The 22,295-nt window shown below is 56.0% G+C and overlaps 2 protein-coding genes and 1 long non-coding RNA gene across 4 annotated transcripts; 1 reads left to right on the forward strand and 2 right to left on the reverse strand.

Annotated features, from left to right (window-relative positions):
* Positions 1–1,877: 1,877 nt before the first annotated feature.
* On the reverse strand, positions 1,878–8,312 carry MVB12A (multivesicular body subunit 12A). Of its 2 annotated transcripts, XM_004422977.3 has the most exons (9): positions 8,145–8,312; positions 7,959–8,057; positions 7,728–7,824; positions 6,527–6,653; positions 6,030–6,149; positions 5,847–5,953; positions 5,593–5,654; positions 5,203–5,259; positions 1,878–5,033 (listed from the first exon to the last, which is right to left on the reverse strand). In XM_004422977.3, the coding sequence occupies exons 1-9, from the start codon at positions 8,232–8,234 to the stop codon at positions 4,971–4,973; spliced, it is 822 nt and encodes a 273-aa protein (XP_004423034.1). In that variant the 5' UTR covers positions 8,235–8,312; the 3' UTR covers positions 1,878–4,970. The 2 variants fall into 2 exon arrangements, with proteins under 2 accessions (XP_004423034.1, XP_087299724.1); XM_087443598.1 differs by lacking the exons at positions 7,728–7,824; positions 7,959–8,057; positions 8,145–8,312 and adding exons at positions 7,337–7,406; positions 7,489–7,721.
* A 1,802-nt stretch (positions 8,313–10,114) lies between these two features.
* On the reverse strand, positions 10,115–19,785 carry LOC147914656 (uncharacterized). The gene is made up of 3 exons (XR_015555143.1): positions 19,719–19,785; positions 12,450–17,124; positions 10,115–11,169 (listed from the first exon to the last, which is right to left on the reverse strand). It is a non-coding gene; the product is annotated as an uncharacterized LOC147914656 (long non-coding RNA).
* BST2 (bone marrow stromal cell antigen 2) lies at positions 19,593–22,159 on the forward strand. Its single transcript, XM_014781548.2, has 4 exons — positions 19,593–19,976; positions 20,846–20,921; positions 21,127–21,187; positions 21,451–22,159. Exons 1-4 carry the CDS (start codon positions 19,608–19,610, stop codon positions 21,566–21,568), a joined length of 624 nt encoding a protein of 207 aa, XP_014637034.1. The 5' UTR covers positions 19,593–19,607; the 3' UTR covers positions 21,569–22,159.
* Positions 22,160–22,295: the final 136 nt, after the last annotated feature.

Here is a 22,295-nt window from a genome sequence, read left to right on the forward strand (position 1 = left end):
AATTCCACAGGCCTCGCAAAGCAAGCAGCTGTCGGCATCCTGGGGTTTTTGGGGTGTGGACGACATCTGTCAAAGATGCCGCCTTGATTTGGGGTCATTAGACCCGGAGATGATTTCCGGGATGTTATTCATTTGCCTGGGAGGTGACTTCAGGGGGCCCTGGAGCCCTGCAGGGGGCACCAATGAGCACACAACACTGTGGGCAACCAGGTCTCGTCCAGCTGGGGTCCCAGGTCCCACCCCAGGGACTCAGGGGCTGGGGTGTTTATCCTCTGACCTCCATCAGGCACTGGCTGAGAGCTGCTTCTGGAGGAATTAACCCCTCACACTTCTGGCCTTCCCTGGGCACCAGCTCTGCACACTCCTGATGTGTGCAGTGATCTTCATCATGGAGAGAGGAATGTGGAGGCGATGATGGGGAGGGAGGCACAGATAGCATCTACTCCAGCTGTGTTGCATTTTTGCAACAGCAGGCATGAGTGGATATTGGAGGCACTTAACTGCACTATTTGTGGTCGAGAAGAGCTAAGATTTTTGGATGACCATCGTGTGCCAAACACCCTGCCTATCACACAGGTATCACCACTGTTGACCCCTCAATACAACAACTGGTCTCTCTCCTTTACTTCTGCACATAAAATCTTCAGAAAGTGGCAGAATGGAGTTGGGGTCCTCTGTGCTGATGACATTTAGAATGGAAGGCCAGATGCCACCTTGAAGGAGATTGCTGAACACAACGAACACTTTATTAACACCTTTTAAGATATTTTGGGTGAAAAAAGTATTTTGAAAAGACTTCATGAGCCCTCCATCTTCAGGATGGTTCTAAGTACAGTGCAAATTGAACTTAGTCTCAGACCACCTGAGAGGCAAAACTGAGTTTATTAGGATAAATAGAGCATCATATGAATGCTACCTGAAAACCCAGCACATTTTCTCTCCCTGAGAATATCCTTGAATATCCTTTTCACTTGTATCAGTTAGCTCTTGCTGAGTAACAAATTACTCCACAAGGTAGCAGCTCAAAACAGCACACGTTTATCATCTGAAAGCTTCTGTGGGTCAGGAATCTGGGCTCAGCTTGGAGAGGTCCTCCTCCTCAGACTGCAGTCAGGGTTCAATGGGTGTGGGATCTACTCCAAGCTCACTGTGACTGTGGGCAGGATTCGGGTCCTCGACAGCTGTCGACTGGGGGCCTCGGTTCCTTGCTGGCTGTTGGCCAGAGGCCACCCTCAGTTCTGTGACGTGAGCCTCTTTATAGGGCAGGGTGCTTCATCAAGGCCAGCAAGAGGGAGTCTGCAAGGAGCTGGAAGTCACTGTCTTTTATAACCCAATCACAGAAGTGACACCCCATGCCCCTGGCTGTACTCCATTGGTTGGAAGTGAGTCACTAGGTCCGGCCCACACTCCAGTGGAGGGGGTCACACTGGCCTGAACGCCAGGACGCCATGATCTTTGGGGACCATCCCAAAAGCTACCTAATGTCTTGTAAATTCTCTGCACATTCTCCCCAAAGACAAAAAGTGCAGGTGAATGAGCAAGAGGGGAAAGGGGTGTTTTCTACCCAGCAGGAAATCATCTGTTTCCAGTTCACATTTCTAGGCTGGCCAGAGTGAACAGGATTGCTAAGAAATTCAAACTCTGGTGAGAGGAGTAGGCAAAATCAACAAAATTGACAATGCCAAGTGTTGCTGAAGACGTGGAGCCACTGGAACTCTCACTCGCTGCAGGTGGGCGGCTTAATTGCTACAACGGCTTTGGAACCCTGCTTGGCCATATCTGCTAATGCTGACCATAGGCCTCCCCTACCACGCAGAATTTCCACTCAAGGTACCTACCCAACGAGAATGAGTGTGTATTCATCAAAAGACACGTACAAGAGTGCACAGAGCAGTTTTACTCAGGGGTCAAGAACTGAGGACAACACAGCTGTCCATCAACAGGTGAATGCATGAACAGACTGTGGCACATCCATACAGTGGACTACTACTCAGCAACAAAAACAGGGAGTTACTGATACAGGCAACACCCCGATGAATGTCATAGACATAACATTGAACAGAATTAGCCAGACTCAGAAGAGGACTCACTGGGGCATTGCATTTATATCAAGTTCAAGAACAGACAAAACAAATGATGGGGTAGAAGACAGTAGCTTTGGGGGTTTGGCTAGGAGGGGGCCCAAAGGGACGTCAAGGCTGACACAGGTCGGTGCTCTGATCTGGGGGTGGAGAGGGCAGGAGGGGCCGAAGCTGGGCTCTGTGACATATGAATACAGGAAGTGTGGGGTTTGCCACTAGCAGAAGCCACCAGGAGTTGCAGTCTCCATCCACCCTGCTTGAACTTCAGGCTTCCAGCTGAGAAGGCCTGTCAGAGCCAGGAAGTGTCTTTGCAACCATCAGCAGGGGCAGCGGAGAGACACAGCACCACACGCGTTCTCCCTCAGAACTATCCAATGAAGTGAGGAACGTTGAGACTCCCACTGTAAAGATGGAGAAACTGAGGTACAGAGAGGTCAGGCCACTGCTCAGCGTCACCAGCTAGTGAGCAGTGGAGCTGGGACCACGTCTCTCCAGAAGTTCCCTCTCGGTCCCCAGGCCCCAGTGACGCCTGGCTCTCAGCGCCCGGGAGCGAGCCAAATGCAGGGAGGACGAGCTTCGGCTCCATCCTCCGTAGCCTGAGATGACGTAAGCTCAGCTGGAGCTATCAGTGTTGACGTGACCCATCAGGAGTGGTGCAGGGGCTCCACGGGGACTCTCTGGCCCCTTCATGAGGCTGTCCCTGGCCCGGCAGGGCTCAGAGGGCTGGGATTTTGCAGGGTCAGTGGCTCGGCGATGATGGCCGGTCCAGTCAAATTCGAGGCCAGCCTAGGTCATCCAGCAGCCCCCGGTCACATGCCGACACCCTGGAAAGTGATCCGGGGCTGGTCTCGGGATGGCTGAGAAGGCGGCCAGGGAGAACAAACAGCCTTTGCTTCCCGGCCGGATCAGATTCTGTGGCCGGTGCCAGAGCAGCCTGGGCAGGACCTGGCAGGTGCTGGCTGTGCCCGGAGGGGGAGATGCGGGGAGATGTCTCAGCACCAGAGACCTAGTTTTTCCAGGGCAGCCCAAGTGCGTGGGACAGGCGGCACAATTTGCCTGACCTCCCCTCCAGGACAGCTCACTGTTTTCCCCCTCAGACCCCAGCGCGGGGCTGTGCCTTCCATCACATCCCCAGGGGAATGTTACACACAAGTGCCTGGGTGGGTGGTACATCCCTTCTGGCCAGAGACCTGTTCCGGCCAATGAGCTATGAGCAGAACTTTGACAGGCACTTCCTGGCCAGAGCACTTAACTCACAGTGGAGACTTTTCTGAGTCCATTCCCACTGTCTGGCGACAGGGTGGCCACTCCTTCAGGCATGTTTCCTCGAGCACGACCAGCAGTCTGTTGCCCCCCTGCCACAGGCACATGGTGTGGATGAGAAACAAGCCTTAGCCTTTCTCAGCCACGGAGATCTGGGGCTAGCCTGACTGCCGCAGAACCTGTACACCCTGGCACTACGGAGACCTTGGCAGAGGGGGCAGGAGAGGAAGCAGCAGACTCGGGAGTGTGTGAGCCTGGGCCAGCGTACTTAACAGACAGTCCACTCGCACCATTTGCAGATTCTGTATTTGGAAATTCTCCTATGGGCTAAAATGTACCTGTAACCTCAAAATCAACACTCAGTGGTGCTTTCGTGGTCCCGGGAGGACACGCACAGAGCAGGGGACAATCTGAGTTGGAGAAGGTGACGCTCTGCCTTCTGGTTCCAGCTCTCAGACTGTATGTAGATAAGTGCCCTTTCCCAGGTCTATTGAGTGCCACGATTTTTGCATTTTTGTGCTTTTCGTTGGTGATTTCGCTGTTTAAAAAGGCCCCAAGCACAGTGCAGAGTGCTGTCTGGTGTCCCTGCGTGTGAGGAGGCCGGCTGGGCCCTGTGGAGACAGGGCTGGATCCACTTTGTTCAGGCTCGAGTCACAGCGCTGCTGGCCGTGAGGTCACTGCTGCAGATCAACAACATACAACAGGGCACCCTTCCACAGGGGCACGCAGACCAAGGCTGTGAACTGACCCCTGAGGAATGTGGCCAGAGGCTCACGGGAACCTAACTCAGTATTTCTCCAGGAATCCAGTATTCCCTAATTCCTAACTCAGTTTTCCCGATTCTACAGAATTTTGCCGTGAATAATGAGAATCGACTGCATGTATCCACCACACAGCGGAGGAAAAGGGACGCGTTCAACAGCGTGCGGGTTAAGAGCGCAGGCTCTGGGTTTGAATCCTGGCTGTGACCTTAGCCTGCCTCGGTTTCCCTATCTGTAAACTGGCGACAAAACCGGGGCCTCCCACTGGCTGTGGGAAGACAGAATGAGACAACGCCTCGGGGACGGGGATGCGGTCCAGGTGAGGTAAACGGCGGCCATTACTGTTATCACTGTTCTGTGCAATGATGGACAGGCGGGCGGGCCCAGGTCCTTTCTGTGACCTAGAATCCGGGCTCAGGCACCCGCTGAGCCTCAGTTTCCCCTCTGTGAACGGAGCCACAGCAGTGCTGCCTCCATGCCACGATTTCACCTGCTTGCTCAGTGTGCGTGGTGAGGACTGCCAGCCGCAGAAGCCATGGCCAGGATCAGGACCAGAGAGCCGGGACGGGGCCATGTTTATTGCCAGGAGGACGCCCGCGTGGCCTCCAGGCACAGGAGAGTTTTGACACGCATGACTAGAAGGCACTGGTTTCGTCCAGCCCCCACCCCTGCCCTGCAGGGCCCAGGGGCAGAAACCCCATCACCAAGCAGACAGGTCGGTCCCCCCCTCCAGGGCTGCAGCTCTGCCAGGTGGCTGAGGGTCCAGAATGCCCTGCACCACCAAGGTTCCCAAAATGGGGTGGCGCGGGCAGCTGCCCGGCCGGAGGTGGCAGGCAGGGGGCTCTTCCCTGGGGCTGGCGAAGGGCTACGAGACACTGGGGGGCAGGCGGGCAGCCGCTGTCTTCTCCACCACGAAGCCGTAGTTGTACTGGGGGAGGGGAAAGCACAGAGTGAGAGAGCGGCCACAGGGGTGCCGGAGGATGGTGAGGGGGTGGGGATTACGGACTGAGTGGGAGGTGCTGTGTGGCTGGGGCAGACTCAGTGGCCTGGTGGAAGTCCCGGCACCCCTGGCACCCCATCCTGGGCCCTGTACCCACCTCCTCCTCAATGTCCGCCAGCGATTTGATGGTCAGATCGGCAAATGCAGAGAAGGCCTGGCAGGTAGGGGCAAGTCAGTTTTGAGCAGAGACCCCAACCTGGAACCCTCATTTCCTCATCTTCAAGGAGGGTCCCCCTCAATATTTGCCTGAACATCCCCTCCCCCTTCCTGCCACAGCCTCTAGCCACCAGCATCCAGCTGTCCCTCCTGACTCCCATGTTCCAGGACCGAGACCCTCCAGCCCCCACCTTGGCCTTCAGCCTCCCCCAACCCAGGAACAGGGGCCTCCATGGTGGGCCACTGGATGCACGGGTGACGCTCCCCACATCCTGGAGCCTAGAAAGGCGATGGGCAGGGCAGACTCAGGCTCCCCAGGGCCCAGACTCACCAGGGGCCCGCAGCTCTTGCCCTCAAACCGGGGGTGCAGCGTGAAGGGAACCCCATCCATGGCTGAGGAAAACAGGGGGGAAGGAGCTGAAGCCTGCCTGCTGCCCAACCCAACACGAGACGCCCACCCTGAAGGCCCTGGTTTGCCCCAGTCTTCACAGAATGGGGAGCCCAGGCCCCGCCCCTTCCTAGCCCCACGACCTTGGGCCAGTGGCGCCAACCGTCTAGCACCTCCGTTTGCCGCCCAGCGCTCACCTGAGATGCCATACAGGCTGGAGGCCTCGTAGATGGAGTCGCTCCTCCGCAGCGTGGAAGCTCGAGAGCCCAGCCTCGACAGCACCCGCTCCGGGAAGCTGCCCCTGCTGGTGGAGGTGGGACAGCCCGGGTCAGGCCTGAACCCCTCCGTGGCCGACCCCATCCCCGAGCCCGAGGACTCACCTGGGCTGGCCGGGCAGGTCCAGGGAAAGGCCCCTCATGTCCCGGCTGAGAGCCCGGGGCTTGGGCACCGGCCGAGGGGCCTTTGCCTTCTTGCACCAGATGGCAAAGCCGCCCATGTCCCTAGATGGGGGGAGGGGAGTGGTTCTGGCTCAGTGTGCAGCCAGGGCTGAGACCAACTGCCCGGGCAGGAGGGCGGGACCTGGGCCTCTGGGGGAGCCCGCCTTTGGGGATTTTCATTTCAGTATCTCAGCCCACACCCTAAGCAACATACTAACTCATACTGCTGGGTCTGATCTCCATACTATACACTTCAGACACATCAACACATTTACTCCTCACGATGACCCTACGAGGTTGGGACAACTGTCCCCATTTTAATGTGTGGAAACTGAGGCACAGAGAGGAGGCAGAAAGGACAAGAGGACTCAAAGGCGTCCCTGAGGGTCAGAGGGCAGACATGGGAGTTGGGAGGGCAGGCGGGAGGCAGGGCAGCCCACCCTGCTCGCAGGTATCCGGGCACCGTCTTGGTCTTCCCACTCAGCCGCACATCAAACACAGCCGTGTCCGCGGTCCCCAGGGGCACCAGCTTCACACACATGCGTTTCTTCTTGGACACGGAGGCCTCTGCGAGTGGGGGGCAGGGGAGTGAGAAGAGGGAAAAGTAGGGAAGGGGCCCAAAGATGCTCCAAGATGATGCTCGCCAGGGCGCTGTTTAAGACAGCCACCTGGATGGCGTTAGGGCGGTGGTTGAATCATGAATGGAATAGCCATAGGAGGGGACTCCATGGAGTCTTTAGGAGCCATTGGGGCAGGCTCATCTTTGGTGGCTTGGAGGAGCATTCATGGGGTGGGCGTGGGCACCACAGCGAGGGGGGGTAGCTGTGGAATCAGACAGAACTGGGAGCCCATCCTGGCCCCCCAAACCTCATTTTTCCTCAGTCCTCTAATTCCGGGGTCGGCAAACTATAGCCCAGGAGCCAAATCCCACCCGAGCTCTGTTTTTGTAAGGCTCAAGAGCTAAGAATGGTTTTTACATTTTTAACGGGTTGTAAAAAAAATAAATTTGCAACAGACATCATCTGGCCTGCAAAGCTTAAAATATTTACTATCCGGCCCTTTACAGTAAACGTTTGCCAAGTCGAGTATCAACAGATATACCCTGAGAATCAAATTAAGTGACAAGACACGGCGGGAGGCAGGGAGAGGCAGGTGGTTAGAAAGCGGAGAGGTCAGGGCTGGAGGGCAGCACCACGCTCCGGAAGCCGGAAGAGGAGAGGCGAGGCGGGGAGGACGAAGTATCAGCTAACCCGACGGGTAGGAAGAGGATGTTCCAGGCAGAGGACACGGCGTGTGCAAAAGCCTGGAAATGAAAAAGAACTGCGCGGGGTTCAGCTTGGCTACACGTAAGAAGATGTAGCAATGACAGTAATAAAACGGCTCGCGTAGACGGAATTCTTACTCTAGTACAGGCTGTGCCAATCGCATTTTTACGCAGGGCAGGGCAGGGCACGTCGCCCCGCCCTGGAACAGGGCTCCAAGTCTTCAGCCAACCCGTCATCACCCAGTGCATCGAGGGGGCGGCAGAGGCTCAGAGATCGCGCGCCTGTCGTCCCTCCATTCCCTCCTGGTCCTCCCTGCAGGGACGCAAACGCGCCCCGCCACGGCAACCCCCCACCCCGCCTCCGACGCGGGCCTCACTGGAGTCCAGGGGGTCGCACACCGGGGAGAAGCCGGGCGGGAGGGGGCTCTTGTCCACCAGAACCTGGATCTCGGCCACCACGTTCTCCTGCGGATTCTGGGGAGGTGGGGGGTGGGGGGCACGACAGCGAGAGTCACCCAGCAGCGGGGACGGCGCGCCTGGCACAGGGCCACGCGAATGGACGGGGGAGTAGGCGGACCCCGGGGAACCCGAAGGTGGGCGCCCCTTACCTCGAGACTGCCCAAGGGACTGACGCACAGGAAGTAGCCAGATTTCTGCGCGAAGCTCTTGCCGAAGCTGGCGGGCGCGCCCTCCACGGTGCAGGATATCTAGGGGGACACGGATCAGCGGCCGGCTCCCACCCGGCTGCGGCCGCCTCGGCCCCCATTCAACCCCCGCCTCCTGACGGAGCTCACCGCGCTGAATCCCCGCGGCGGGGGCGCCGAGGCCGACGACCAGGCCAGGCCACTCAGCGGCGCTGCGTCGGGCCCGGGCCCGGGATCCATCCTCCGAGCCAAGCGCGGAAGGCGGGGGACTGCCTCGGACCTCCGAGTCGCCGCCCGACGGCCTCGTTCGGGCAAGAGTCCGAACTACAACTCCCAGACGGCCTTGCGAAGGCGGGCGCCGAAGAGCGTATGCGCGTGCCTGGAAAGCCGCCAGCCAATCGCGTGGCGACCTGAAGCCACGTACTCATGGCCCGCCCAGGGGCCCCCTTGAGAGGCGTTTGCGGAAAACTATCTCGCTTCCTTCTCACGCACAGCAACTTCCGCCGGAAATGTCCCTGCACAGCGCCGGTTGACTCGCTCACTGCAAAGAAGATCTGCGTTCCCCCGAGAGTTGCTTGCAGCCGAAATGGCTCGCGGAAATTTGTGTTTCTGGGAAATTTGGGCGAGATATATGAAGAACTGGAAATTCCAGTTCTAGGAAGTCAGGTCAAAGGAAACTTTCATGGGTTATGCAGCAGTTAATTTATTTTTTTATTTTTCTATTGTGGTAACGTTGGTTTATATCATTGTATAAATTTCAGGTGTAGATCATCATATTTTCATTTCTGTGTAGGTTACGTCATGTTCGCCACCCAAAGACTAATTACAGCCCATCACCACACACATGTGCCTAATCACCTGTTTCACTCTCCTTCCTCCCCCCTTTCCCTCTGGTAACCCCCAGTCCAATCTCTGTCTCTAGGTGTTTGTTGTTGTTTTTGTCTTCTATTCCTGAGATCATACACTATTTGACCTTGTCCCTCTGACTTAACCTCGCTTAGCATAATATCTTCAAGGTCCATCCATGTTGTCAGAAATTGCCAGATTTCATTGTTTCTTATGGCTGAGTAGTATTCCATTGTGTATATATACCACATCTTCTTTATCCATTCGTCCCTTGATGGGCACCTAGGTTGCTTCCAAGTCTTGGCTATTGTGAATAACGCTGTAATGAACACAGGGGTGCACGTATCTTTATGCATTGGTGTTTTCAACTTCTTTGGATAAATGCCCAGCAGTGGAATAGCTGGATCATATGGTAGTTCTATCCTTGATTTTTTGAGGAATCTCCATACTGTTTTCCATAGTGGCTGCACCAGTTTGCACTCCCACCAGCAGTGTATGAGAGTTCCCTTCTCTCCACATCCTCTCCAACACATGTTGTTTCCTGTCTTGTTAATTATAGCCATTCTGACGGGCGTGAGGTGATATCTCATTGTAGTTTTGATTTGCGTTTCCCTGATAATTAATGATGCTGAACATCTTTTCATGTGCCTGTTGGCCATCTGTATATCTTCTTTGGAGAGATGTCTGTTCAGATCTTTTGCCCATTTTTTAATTGGGTTCTTAGTGTTTTTGTTGTTGAGATGTATGAGTTCTTTATATATTTTGGATATTAACCCCTTATCAGATATATGGTTTGCAAATATCTTCTCCCAATCGTTAGGTTGTCTTTTCGTTTTGTTGATGGTTCCTTTTGCTGTCCAGAAGCTTTTTAGTTTGATGTAGTCCCATTTGTTTGTTTTTTCTGTCAGCAGTTAGTTCAAATAACGAAAAATATGGACCACCATGAGCCGTGAAATCTTCGGTATAACTTGAGGACTTGTTCACAGATACAATTAGTTTTTAAAAATGAGACACGAAAGTATTTAGTATGGTGACATGCTTTTACACTCCTCAGGGAGGAAATATGGAAAACTAGGGAACAGAATATTATCTACTCTTGAATATTTTCAGATTTTCTACAATATCATGGGTTGGCCCACTTCCTGTTTTCTGTGTGACCTATGAGCTAAGAATGGTTTTTATATTTGGAAATGATTGGTGGGGGGAGGGGGATCAAAAGAAGAATAATATTTAGTGACATGAAAATTAAATGAAATGCAAATGTCAATGCCCGTTAGACACAAAAGTCCTGGAAAAGATGCCCCAATAATGAGATACAGAAATGAACAAACTGTGGGTTCCCCTTGAAGCACCCTTTATTCCTATTGCTTAAGAGGAATGTTGGTTCACAACCTCACGAGCTTCCTAGGTGAAATTCAAAACTGGCTGCTGTAACATGGAGGGGAGGAAGAGATCAAAGAAACAGGCAGACCATTCCAGATTGGTAGGTGGCAGTTTTCATAAGCAAAGGAACTTATATACGAGGCTTGTCTTGGGTGGCCACAAGATGAGTAGATCTCCATACCCACCTGCCAGAATCTTAAGAGTTTATAGAGAGGCCTTAATGCGGCTCAGTCAAATGTACAGTCCTGATGGTCTCAACCACACGGTCTTTCAAGGCTGTGAACTTGAAGTGCTCCTAGTGTGAGAACAGTGGGCAGAAGGTACATTCCAAGGACAGGGGAGGGAGGTAATGAGTCTCCGATTGGCTGAGTGCAGCTCAAGGGTCAGCCTACGGTCACATCCTTTCCAGGACCTTCTCCAACACTCCACCTCACGTGACCAGCTCTTGCAATCTCACATGCCCGCCCCCCTTCTGCAGTGTGCCCAGAGCCTGAGATGTTAATGTGCCTGCAGCTTTAGGAACTTGACCTGGTTGTGCATACCATACATGTTGGCGGAGGGAGGCATGAGGAGATGGCCTGGGGGTGGGATATGCCAGCCCAGGACCCCTCACCTCCTCCCTTCTTTCGATGTGCGTGTTCAATTTCAGGTATAGTGTGTTTCCACAGGTCGGGCTTGCAGCAGGACAATGGGATCCCAGTGGAGAATGAGTATTTCCCCCTCACCCAGGGGTGCAAAGTAACTCACCCATCCCAGTGAGACGTCCCATTGCAAACTCCAGTAGAGGACGCCTTTCCCAGGAGTGACAGGCTTGGTATTCTCAGCAGCACGGCAGGTTGATCCACAGTCAGAGTCAGGGCAACGGCTGTCTCCCGTGACTTCCATGTCTTTACGGTGTTGGCTGTCTCAGCAGGGGTCCCCAGTCTGGCACATGGGGCAACGGGCCCTGTGGTTGATCATTCCAATCTATTAAAGCCTGTGATAGTACTTTAGTCCACCTGGCCACAGTGGTTTTACCTGTTAGTAATTTAATCTGCTGCTTTAATGTTCCATACCAACCCTGCTGCTTGTGGGTTATAGGGGAGATGGAACCTCCATTTGATCTCATCTTCTTTTGCCAAACCTTGCATATCATGACCCTTAAAATGTGACCCCTTCCCCCCGATCACTGTCTAGTCAATGAAGTCGAACTCAGATTCTCTAATCCCCTAATGGTGGCAGCCTGGCTTGCATGGTGACAGGGAAAGTTTGGGTTAAGACAGACACGATGTCCACACAATCCAGGCATATTTAGAACCCTCGCTCAGAGGGAAGTGGCCAATATAATCAATTTGCCCATCCTCACCAGTTGGGAACCCTGGTGGACGGCCCCAGACTGGGGGCCTGGAGCATTGATTAGCACACAGGACGTGCTGTGACTGCATTAACCAAGTCACTGTATTTCAAGGGCAATCAGCATCCTTGGTAATACGCCATCTGCCTGCCCTCTGCCCCTGCCCTGCTCGGCACTGCAATGGTTGCTCTTCCTATGCACACAGTCTGCGGTGTCTACTGAAGGGGCAGTTTCTAGGGCTTTTACCGGAGCTAGGGCATCAGCCTCCTGATTGCGGGGGGTGTCAGCACCTTATGAGTGGGGACGTGGAGAACAGTGAGGGCCACCTCAGGCTCTGGCAAGTGGACTGAAATGTCTTTCCACATATCCTGACCCCACAAAGGCTTATTCATGATCACCCCCCCCCGGCTTCCCATTGTCCAAGCCAAAGGGTTAATCCCTTTAGAGCAGCCCAACTGTCAGTGCCAAGGGTGAACAGCCAGGGCTCTTGAGTGATCACCAACCAGACCACTCTGAGTTCAGCCCGCTGGTTGCAGTGGGTCATTCCCGTTTCCATCCAGATGGTGTCAGTGTTGGGCTGAATAGCAACTGCTGTTCCCGTGGACGGGTTGCCCCTACTAAACCCATCTGTACACCAGGCATCAGCGGGAATCTCCCCCACTCCTTCTCTACAGGCTGCAGAGGCCACCACAGGGTTAGGGGCAGAGGCATTTAGAGGCTCCACACAAGCTACAGGGCCTAGGAGCACCCACATTGCTAGAGACAGTGGGGGACAGGGTGCTCCTCTGCTGCAGACAGGCACGCCACTTAGTCAACGTGGGGGCGTGCGCCAGGGCAGAGGTGGGGCACGGGAACACATTCTCACCTGCTGTGACAGGAAGGGAATTTCTTACCGCACTATGCTGTTACTCGGCGAGAGGCTCCACCGCGAGGAGTGCTGCAGACGCTGCTGGGAGCTGTTGCTCTATGGAGTCCATCAGGTTCCCGCGCCCTTCCAGAGAGGGGACCAAAATCCTAGGGGGACTTTCTCCTTCTGTTGTCTCTACCACAGCGCCCACCACGCCTTCCGAGTCGCAGAGACATCTAACTCAGATGACGGCCTGCTTGGGGGGTGCAGAGCTGTCATCTGCTCCCCTAGGATTTCTGCCTCTCAAAGGCGGCTGGCGGCTCTGAGCCCCAGCCCCAGACGTGCCCTTCCTTCACAGGCGGCAAAGGGATGGGGCACTGTGCCAGGCGGGGAGTAAAGCCCTCCACCCATCCCTGCAAAGCTTGCCTCCTTCACGTCCTCAGGGATGGGTGGGCTTGCACCTTGCCAATCGCAGCTTCTGGGTCACACGCGTCTTAGCCATCAAAGACTCCCAACACCTTTGCCTTGGTACTTGGGCCTTGAATTTTCTTCAGGTTCACGGCCCGTGCTCTCCCTCGCAGACGTTCCAGCAAAGTCTGCAGAGTGCCCTGCGGCAGAGGCAAGTCTTCACCTGTCAACATTGTACTGTCAATGTGATGGGCGCATTTCACTGACATGGGAAGGAGAACAGGGACAGGGCTCGGGCTGCCATCCCATGATGTGTGGCGGGGCTGTGCCTGTGGCCTCAGGGAAGCACTTGAAAGGTCCACTGTTGTCTCTCCCACGTGAAGGCAAATTGATCTTGTGACTCAGTGGCCAGGGGACACTGAAGAAAGCGTTGCTAAGTCCAGTACAGCACGGTGTACTTCTAGGACTGTGGGCAAGGAACCCAAGATGCAGTGTGGGGCACAGCCACCTTGTTCAATTTTCCATTGTCCACGGTCCTTGCCATGAGCCATCTGGCTCTGTTACCGGCCCTCCCGGGCTGTTGAAGGCACTACCGGCAGGGCGTATGATACCCACTCGGTGCAGTTGGTGCACGGTCTCTCCTATTTCCTGATGCCCCACCCCCAGGCAATTTATACTGTTTGCAGGTTACCACTTTTCGTTGGCAGGATGGTAGACTTACTGGTTCCCAGTCGGCATTTCCCCCTTAGCACTGGTTTGATTACTCTAACCCGGAGGTGGGATTCGCCAATACAGTTTTGCGGAGTTTGACCTTGTAGGATGGCAGTGCCACATGTGTTCTCTGGTACCAGAGAGATAAAAGCCTCATGTTCTCGTGAGGAAGAACGCCCAGTTTGCAGTGTCAAGGGACCTTTCTGGCATAACCCTTTGCCCTCCGTGCCCATCAATGGCACAGAGGGGGAGAAAAGCTCTGAGAGTGACCATATGTTAGAGGACATTTGGCTCCAGTGTCAGCCAGAGCCAACACTTTGTGTCATTTCTGGGGACCAGTGAGGAGTAAGCTCACATGGGGCCTCCGGTCGCCCACAGCGCCCTCACCTGGAGGCCATCTGGGCCTGCACCCTGTCCCTGGGCATGGGAGGCGCCCACCCCAAATAGGACTGTCTCCCTGAGGCCTCAGCTGCAGCGGGCGGGGCATCAGGATGGCAGCGGCCGACCAACACAGCATGGGCTTGCGGGTCTGTCTGTTCAGGGGGATTCCGGCAGCAATGAGGTCAAACCACATTTGCTCCCGGGTTACCTTTACCAGGCACTTTACAGACTACTGGGATGGCTTTTTGGCTTCTTGCGCTCCCTCCCTGTCTCGGGTCTTTCCCACAGCCGGTATCTGTTCCCCGGGTTTGTCAGTTTCCTCCGGATCAGCAAAGGACTACCCAACATCATAAATGTCCTGTCCCATGGCCCGGCTCAGCACGGACATCAGAGACCCACCAGGTGCTGGGGCAGACTGGAGGATCCTGGCTTCCATTCCTGCAATGAATGTGGCCCGCTCAGGGCCCTCAAAGACGGGGCAAAGATGGTTATTCTCACTCCCAACTCCCTAAGGACGCGTTGTACTTCCTCTATGGACTGCCAGGGTCCCACGTGCCCGGGGCGGTCCCCCTCATTGGGCCACACCTCCCTGCAGACTAGCATAGTCCAGTCCTCAAGGAATGAGTACCGTGAACCCCTGAGTGCCGTGCAGGCCGCCAGAGGGCAGGGTGTGTGGTGAGGGTTCTCCTTTTCCCTGCCTCCTGCCCAGTCACAGAAATGCCATCGCCCCCCGTACCCCACAGCCGCACTAACCACACCTGGGTACTCTCCCTGGCCTTCTGCTGGTGTGACCAGAAACCAGGCCAGGAAAGGGTTACTGAAAATCTGATCCGTAACTAAACATAGTTTGTCAAATGTTTTCCAGACAAGGAGAAAACAGAATGTGCTGTTTCCAGAAGTCGATGCCCTTGTTTCTGCAGATGGTGCCGTCCTGCAGTGAGACGGACAGGGCTGCAGCAGGCCCCCTGCAAACTGCTCCGGCTCTAGGTGTCCAGAAGTCACCTTAGACCTGGTAGGTACTGGCATGTTGCATTGAGCTCGGTACATGATGTCGGGCACGTGCCCCCTGACCGGGCCCCGCTGTCACACAGCTGTGACACATGCTCCGCACTCACCAGTATAGAGTCTCCAGCGGCACTAAGCTGGGGCGGGGTGGGCGCTTCTTTGGGAGCTATCCTCGATGTCCTCCACTGCTTGTGCGAGCAGTACGTCTTTTTTCTTCACTCACTTCAGCCTTGGTTGTGCTTTTTGGCTCCACACTCGCCGAGAGACAGACCCGGTGATTTCGGTTACGCTGGAACTCGGCGGCTGTGTCAGTAAGCTCAGTGGGAGCACGTTCTCTCATCCCCTGCACTGGGGCGGCCCCGCGGGCGGGGGTTGCTGTGGCTGTGGTCTGTCTTTCTTTGTATTCGGGGTTGGACAACGCGGGGCGCTTCCTCCACTCGCCGTCAAGTCAATCACCACCACATCCTCCTCTTCACTCTCCTCACTTTCCCAGGGGTTCCACCTCGTAGTGTCCCAATCAGGCTTTGTCACAAGTGCTCGGACCTTAATCTGAGGCAGCTCGTGCCTTCCTAGCTTTGCAAAATGGCACGCTGAGGCCCACTGACCCTCCTGCTCTCCAGTCTGCCAGCCCGAGGGTAGCAGAGCAGGGGACACCACACATCCTTCTCTGACCTCAGCTCTTCCTCCAACTTCTTAACTTGAGCTTCAGCCTCTAGCTGGGCATCGGGGGCCAGCCGGACTGCCCAGAGTCGAGACCAGCCCACTGCGGCAGCCGTGCGTTTCCTTTCTTCGCAGCAGTGCACGATGCGCAGTTCCTTAAACGAGCGCATTACACCAGCCAGTGTTTGCGGGGTGTCCCTGCACTCACGTGATGGTCCACAAGTGTTACCAAATTGACCTCACTCCGGTGGGACTCACATTCGGAGGAGCTCTGAGGAGGGACCCACAGTCCGTCCCCTCCCCAGAGAGTTCTTTTCTGTTCAGAGTCGCAGACTTGAAACGAAACTGAAGCTGAGCAGTCAACGGCACAAGCTTCAATTCAATGGCCAAAGAATGGAGAAGTGGGCACTAGGTTCACAAATCAACTTCTCAGCTCGTGGGGCATGTAAGCAGCTGTTATAAGGGGTCCAGGTAATGAAGGGGAGGAAAATTCATAGTTTTCAGAGACATGGGCAGGCTTTTCTGGGGATCAAGGGTGCCACCTCTTTTCTTTCCTTATCTGGCTATATCCTGCCGTTGCCGTGGCAATTGTTAACTGTCATCGGGCTGGTGGGTGTGTTGTATAGCGTGGTAATGCATTACAATGAGCGTGTAATGAGCTGCGGGGTCCAGGTCAGGGCAAGTCAGGCTGCCATGTTGCCTTCACCCAGTGTTGACGGGTTTGGACTGTATGTCTCAGCATCTCCTCCTTCCTCTCGCTGTGGTTTCCTGTAAGCTGAAGAGAACGTGTCAGGCTTGTTCTGAGCAGGACTGCAGTTACTGGCTTATGGGGTCGGTGGGCCAGGTAACACAAGCATCTAACACATGGCCAGCCCTCCCCACACAGAGGTAGATGGCCAACCCGGGAGTTCCCCTGCGGATATGCCTCTTTCCCAAGACCACCTCTTCAGGCTCCTGGCTGGCCCGCTAGTTGTTGCTTCACAACCTCAGAATTCCCCAGGGGGAAATCTGAAACTGGCCCTGTACGCAGAGGGAAGGGAGGACCCGAAGGAAGAGGCAGCCAATCCAGATCGCTAGGTGGCAGGTTTAATAAGCAGGGGAACTTACTTACGAGGCTTGTCCTGGCCGCCACAAGACGAGTAGATCTCACACCCGCCCGCCAGAATCTTAGGAGTTTATATAGAGGCCTTAACAGGGCTCAGTCACATCTACATGCAGATGGTCTCAACGACACACAGCTCTCTCACGGTTGTGCCTTTTCGTGGCTCCTAGTGGAGGAACAGTGGGCGGACGTATATTCCATGAGCAGGGGAGGGGGTGAGGAGCCTCGGGTGGTCCTCTCGACGACCTCCTCCAACAAGGAACATGCTCTGAACGCCCACACTCAGCCTGGGCTGGGTGAGAGGCTGGGACGGAGAAGGTGGTGCTGACTGAACCGTGGCCCCAGGCCATGTCCGCAGTGGGTGGAGGACACCCTGGAGCCGGTGTGTCTTACAGCAGATGGAGGAGTATACTGCCTAAGAACAGGTGCTGCTGGGACGGGGTCCGGGAAGGAGCTGGAAGGAAAACAAGAACTGTGACACGCTTGGAGAGACAAGCATCCACTCACCACAGGGGCGAGCATCAGACTAAATTCTGGATTCCTCTTTAGGAAAAGAGAGAGCCAGGGAGACACAGGGCCGTGGGACCCAATAACTGCATTTCAGGGAATTCAGTCTGAGGAGAGCACTCCATCAAATCCAAAACTTGTCAGATGCTAACAAGGATGAGCTCTCACAGGTTCGTTAGATGGCACCAGCATTGAGCCAAGCACTTTTCATATGCTGATGGACTTCAACCCCCTCATAACCTGGGGGGGCCCACTGTCACACGCAGCACAGGCCCAGCGAAGCCGAGAAGCGGGTCCCAGCCAGAGGGGAATCTGAGGTCAGGTCTGACTCTGGACCTGCACTAAGGCCCCCCCAGGGAGGGCCTCTCACCTCGGCACTGTCGAGGCCAATCGTTGTCTGCTGTGCCGGGGCCATCCTACAAACAGCTGACCGGCTCTCCTCAAAAACGAGAAAGTCCGAGAAACTGTCACAGCCCAGAAGACATGATGACTAAATGTGACGTGGGCTCCTGGGACAGAAAACCTTAGATCTGAATCCTGCATGGGCTTGAGTTAATAACAATGTATCTGCATTGGCTCATTAATTGTAACGAATGTGCCAGACTGATGTAAGATGGTAAAAAATAGGGGAAGCCAGGTGTGGGATATATGGAACGATTTTGTACTGTCTTCATTATTTTTCTGCAAATCTAAAACTATTCTAACATAAAACGATTCTCAAAAAAAAATAACGAAGCTAAAATCAGAAGAATGGTGGTATTACTTTCCATTTGGAATTTTAGAGGAAAAACCACAAACTTTCTGTTTGCAGGGCGGGGACTAGAGTGAGGTGAGTAAGGTGGTTGCCTTGCGGTGCAAAACTTAGAGGGGCCCCAAAAGGTTCTATTATTATTATCCCCATTTTACAGCTATGGAAACTGAGGCTGAGGGGAAATAGCTTGTGCTGGGCCCCACAGGGAGGCAGAGCTGTTCACACACAACCTTGGGCTCTGACCTAAAATCGGGGTCCCAAGCCAACCCTAAAGTTTGAAGGCCAGCACCGTGCAGCTCAAATAAGTCGGCTTTGCCAAGAGTCGTGTCTTTGCTCCTGGGGTCCCAGCCAGGGAGGGGCCCCTGCTCATGGGACACACAAGCACCCCCTGGGCCTCTCCAGCAAGATCGTCCCTCATCTCTTGTCATTTGGCTGCTGAGTGGCTTTAATGGGGGGTTTTGAGCTGAGGGATGTCCGACTGGGGACCTGGGCTGCTTCTCCAGGCCTTCTGGGAGGCCTGCGCCCTGCCCTTGGCCCCTGCCTTCCATCTGGCTCAGCTGACCATGAACACTGGAAATGGCCCACCCGAGGGAATCCGGCTGGAATCTGGCTTGTGGTCAGGCCATGGCTGTAGAAGCCACAGGAAACGCACACAGCTGCCCACGGGCTGTCAGAGCCGGCGGCCGGAAGCTTGTAATCAGGCTGATTTCCAGCAGGAAGCTCTGGCTCCCTTGACCACAGGAGGGGAGGGCAGTGTGGCCTGAGTCTCCTTGGGCCTCGCTCAAGGGTCCAGCCGCCTTTTGGGGCCTCTCCCCGGATGCCCCCCAGAACCTTCTGGTTCCGTGTGTCCCAAATGGACCCAACTGCCTTTCCTCAAAATGTGCTCCTTGCTCCACGGCCTTGTTTCTGGGTTATCCGCCTCTCCTCCTGCCCTGAGCCACAGGCGCAGCCCAAGCATTCACTGAGCGCCGACTGCACGCTGAGACACTTTCGGGCAGCTCCTCACCGGCCCCTCCTGATGAGGCTGCTCTTGTTATTGTCCCACTTACAGAGGAGGAAACGGAGGTTCCGAGGGTTTATTTGGCATCCTGTAGGCAGGGGCAGATTCTGGAACCCACGCGGGGCCAGCCCCAGCCTCTCCCCCCATCGTCAGGCTCCAGTCCCTCCTCTGACACCCTCCATGGCTCCCTGTGGTGCCCTCTATGGTAAGTGAAGCCCTGCTGGGTCACCACGGAGACCCCTGAACACAAAACCCAGCCTCTTGGGTCAGACCCAGGCCCTGCCCCTAGTCCACCACTTGCCTCTCAGCCTGTTTCCCCACTGTGAACTGGACCCACTGAACTGAGGACTGGACCAACGCCGGCCTCTGCCTCTTCAGGTTGTGGTACAGATGAACACAATGCACTGGGCACTCAGTAATGCAACTGTCACCCTCAATAGCAGTCCAAAGGGCAGGGACTTGAGATGGGGTGTCCCAGGCAACCCCAACTCCCTTCCCACAGGATCTCATGGCTGGCACCCAGCCCAGAAGAGCCTGAGGCCATAATTTGGCAGAAAAACCCACCTCTCTTCTGGGAAACCGAAACTGAAAGTCAGCAGTCCTCTGCCTGCAGATGCCCCATTAAGAGCCTCCAGGTCAGGAAACTGTCTGGAACTTGTCATTGGTCAGGACAGCTCCTATGCTAATAAGGGGGCAGCCCCTAACTCCTGCCCAAGCTCTCTACATCCAGGGGCAGATCTGGGTGGCACCCACTGTTTATGACTATTGTCCTGTGCCCATGGATGAGCACCTGAGGAAGCCGGCCCTGGGGGACCACCAGCTGCTGAGGTGGCTGGGGATCACGCTGCTCCTGGTGGTGGCGGGGGGTGGTGTGCTTGTGGCCATGATCATCTTCGCTGTCAGGGCCAACACTGAGGCCTGCAGGGACGGTCTCCAAGCAGTGCAGGAGTGTCGCAACGTCACCCACGTTCTGGACCACCAGCTAAGCCGGGCCCAGGAAGTCTTACGGGGGGCCGAGGCCCAGGCCGCCACCTGCAATCAGACTGTGGTAAGCCACTGCAACTCCTAGAGAGGGCCCTGTGCTCGGGGGCCCCAGGGTCTAGGTGGAGATCGACATAGCCCTTGAAACTGCCCCCAGGCCCCCATATCAGGGGCCTGAATTTCCCCACCAAGGTTTGGGGACCTCTAAACTCTCCCTGGGGCTGGTGTGGGCAGGGCCTTAAAACTCCCCAGGGCACCCAAATCAGGGGCCTCAGTATCCCCACTAGGATGTGGGAGAATCTTCAAATTCCAGGGCACTGGCATGGGGGAGCCAGAAACTCCCCAGGGCACCAGGCTTGGGGGAGTAGAAATCTCTCTCAGGGTTGGGAGGGGCCCTCACCAGGCCCTGAAGAAGGAATGGGCTTGTGATACTTCCCCTACATCCCCGAGCGACTTTGAACCTTTCACATGGGTCTTGATATGGGGAACCTTGAAACTCCCACTGGACATCTAACTTGGGCTCAGAAATCTCCCTGTGTTCTGTGTTTGGGGGTCAGGGAGGCCTCAAAATCTTCTTGGGCAATAGCCCAGGGGATCTGGAAATTTGTCCTAGGGTTTGGGCATGGGGAGCCTCTGAACTCCCATGTGAGGGGCCTTAAAACTCCCATTTTGAGGATCACACCCTTCTCGGTGGGCCTGGGAGGGTGGGAGGTTGTGGCCATTCTTCAAGGTGGGAGTCTGAGGTGCAGAAAGGGAAATCTGAAAGGGGTTTAGACCTGAGCTCCTGGGATCTCAGGGCCTGGGGAGGCGGTCCAGGGCCCAGGGACAGCAGCCGACCCCCAGGAACAGAACTCCAGTGTCCGACCGACCGTCCGTACGTCCCGTCCCGCCTGTGTCCCACCCCCCACCCCCCCACCCCCCCCATCTCCGTCTCAGGTGACCCTGAGGGCTTCCCTGGAGATGGAGAAGGCTCACAGCCGGGAGCAGCTGGCGCGAGCGCTGCAGCTTGAGGGTGAGAACCCAAGGCCAGATTTCCATGGTGGGGGTGGGGGTGGTCCCAGGGTTGGGGTCGCGAGAGACGGACGGGGCCAGAATCCAGAGGAGGGTGTGAAGGAGCACACCAGGTTTCCAAGGGGAGGCTGGGTAGGGGTGGGGCTGGGGTGGGGCCAGGTGGGGCGTGGCCACCACATAGACACGCCCCCTGGTTCTGTCTCTAGAGGAGATGTCGGCTCTGAGGCAGCAGCTGCAGAACGCCCTGGCGGAGGCGGAGCGACTACGGTCCGAGACCACCCCCCCCCGGGCACGCCCCTTTCACCCTACCCGAGCCAGGACCCCCTGTGTTCCGAAAACCCCCATCGCGCAGGGGGCGAAGTTTGAGTCCAAGCCTTGTCCCTCGTGCACACAGCCGTGGGTGGCCACTGTCACTCTCCTCCCCAGTGACTCGGGGGGGGGGCTGGAGGGGAGATCCCGAGGGGGTGGCAGACCCAGAGCTGGGGGAGCCAGGCCCGCCAGCTGCCTGAGTCGTCCCCTCTCTACCCTAGAAAATGGAATGATGATGCCTCAGGCGGGAACAACGACTCCGCCAGCTCCCTGAACGGCCTCAGCCCCTTGGTGGTCGCTGTGCTGCTGCTCCTAGGCCTCCAGGCTCTGCTGCGCTGAGATCCCAGGAAGCGGCCCTAAGCAGAGGGCGGCCTGGGGAGAAGAAAGCTGAGGAGGGGAGGGAGGGCGTCGGGGAGGGCCAGGGTCTGGAGAGGTGGCCTGCCTGCAGGGTGGAGGGCTAGGTGCAGGGGAGAGGGTCTTGGGAAGGATGAGAGAGCTCAGTGGGGAGGGAGGGGGCCCTGGGGCAGGGCGCCCGTGTTCTGTCTGCCCCGAGTCTGCCCTAAGTCCCTCTTATGATGTCTCTGAGGTCACAATCTGGATTGGTCCGGTTCCCTCTCTGCCTCCACCTTGGAGGCTTCCCTGACCTGGCAGTTCTGAGGGGCCACGCTGCAGCACTGTTGAGGGGGAGGGAGGGGGGACCCAAGTAGCAGTGGGGGTCTGTGGTGCATCGCTAGGGGGACCATGGGGCAACCTTGGGGGGTGAGGAAGCAGCAGAATTGGCCCAGGGCTGCCTCCCCCACCCCCCAGAGCTGGGCAGGGCATAGTGTGGGGGCACCTGCCTCTTGTTGTCACGGTTTCTGGAAGGTCACTTTGTTCTGGGGTCTTTGGGCTCCAAAAAAGTAAACACCCCTTTTCGGGGGAAAGACTTTACTCTGAAGTTCCTGGAGTGTCATTATGTCACCCTCAAGCATCTGGGGCCTGCCCTTCGAGCAAGGGTGGATATCGTTGACGTCCATACCCAGCCTTCCCTGATCCAGAATGTTCCCAGGCACCCAGCACCCCCCCC

Source organism: Ceratotherium simum, chromosome 18 (assembly GCF_057802395.1).
Source record: "Ceratotherium simum simum isolate JZ-2026a chromosome 18, ASM5780239v1, whole genome shotgun sequence".
Taxonomy (NCBI): domain Eukaryota; kingdom Metazoa; phylum Chordata; class Mammalia; order Perissodactyla; family Rhinocerotidae; genus Ceratotherium; species Ceratotherium simum.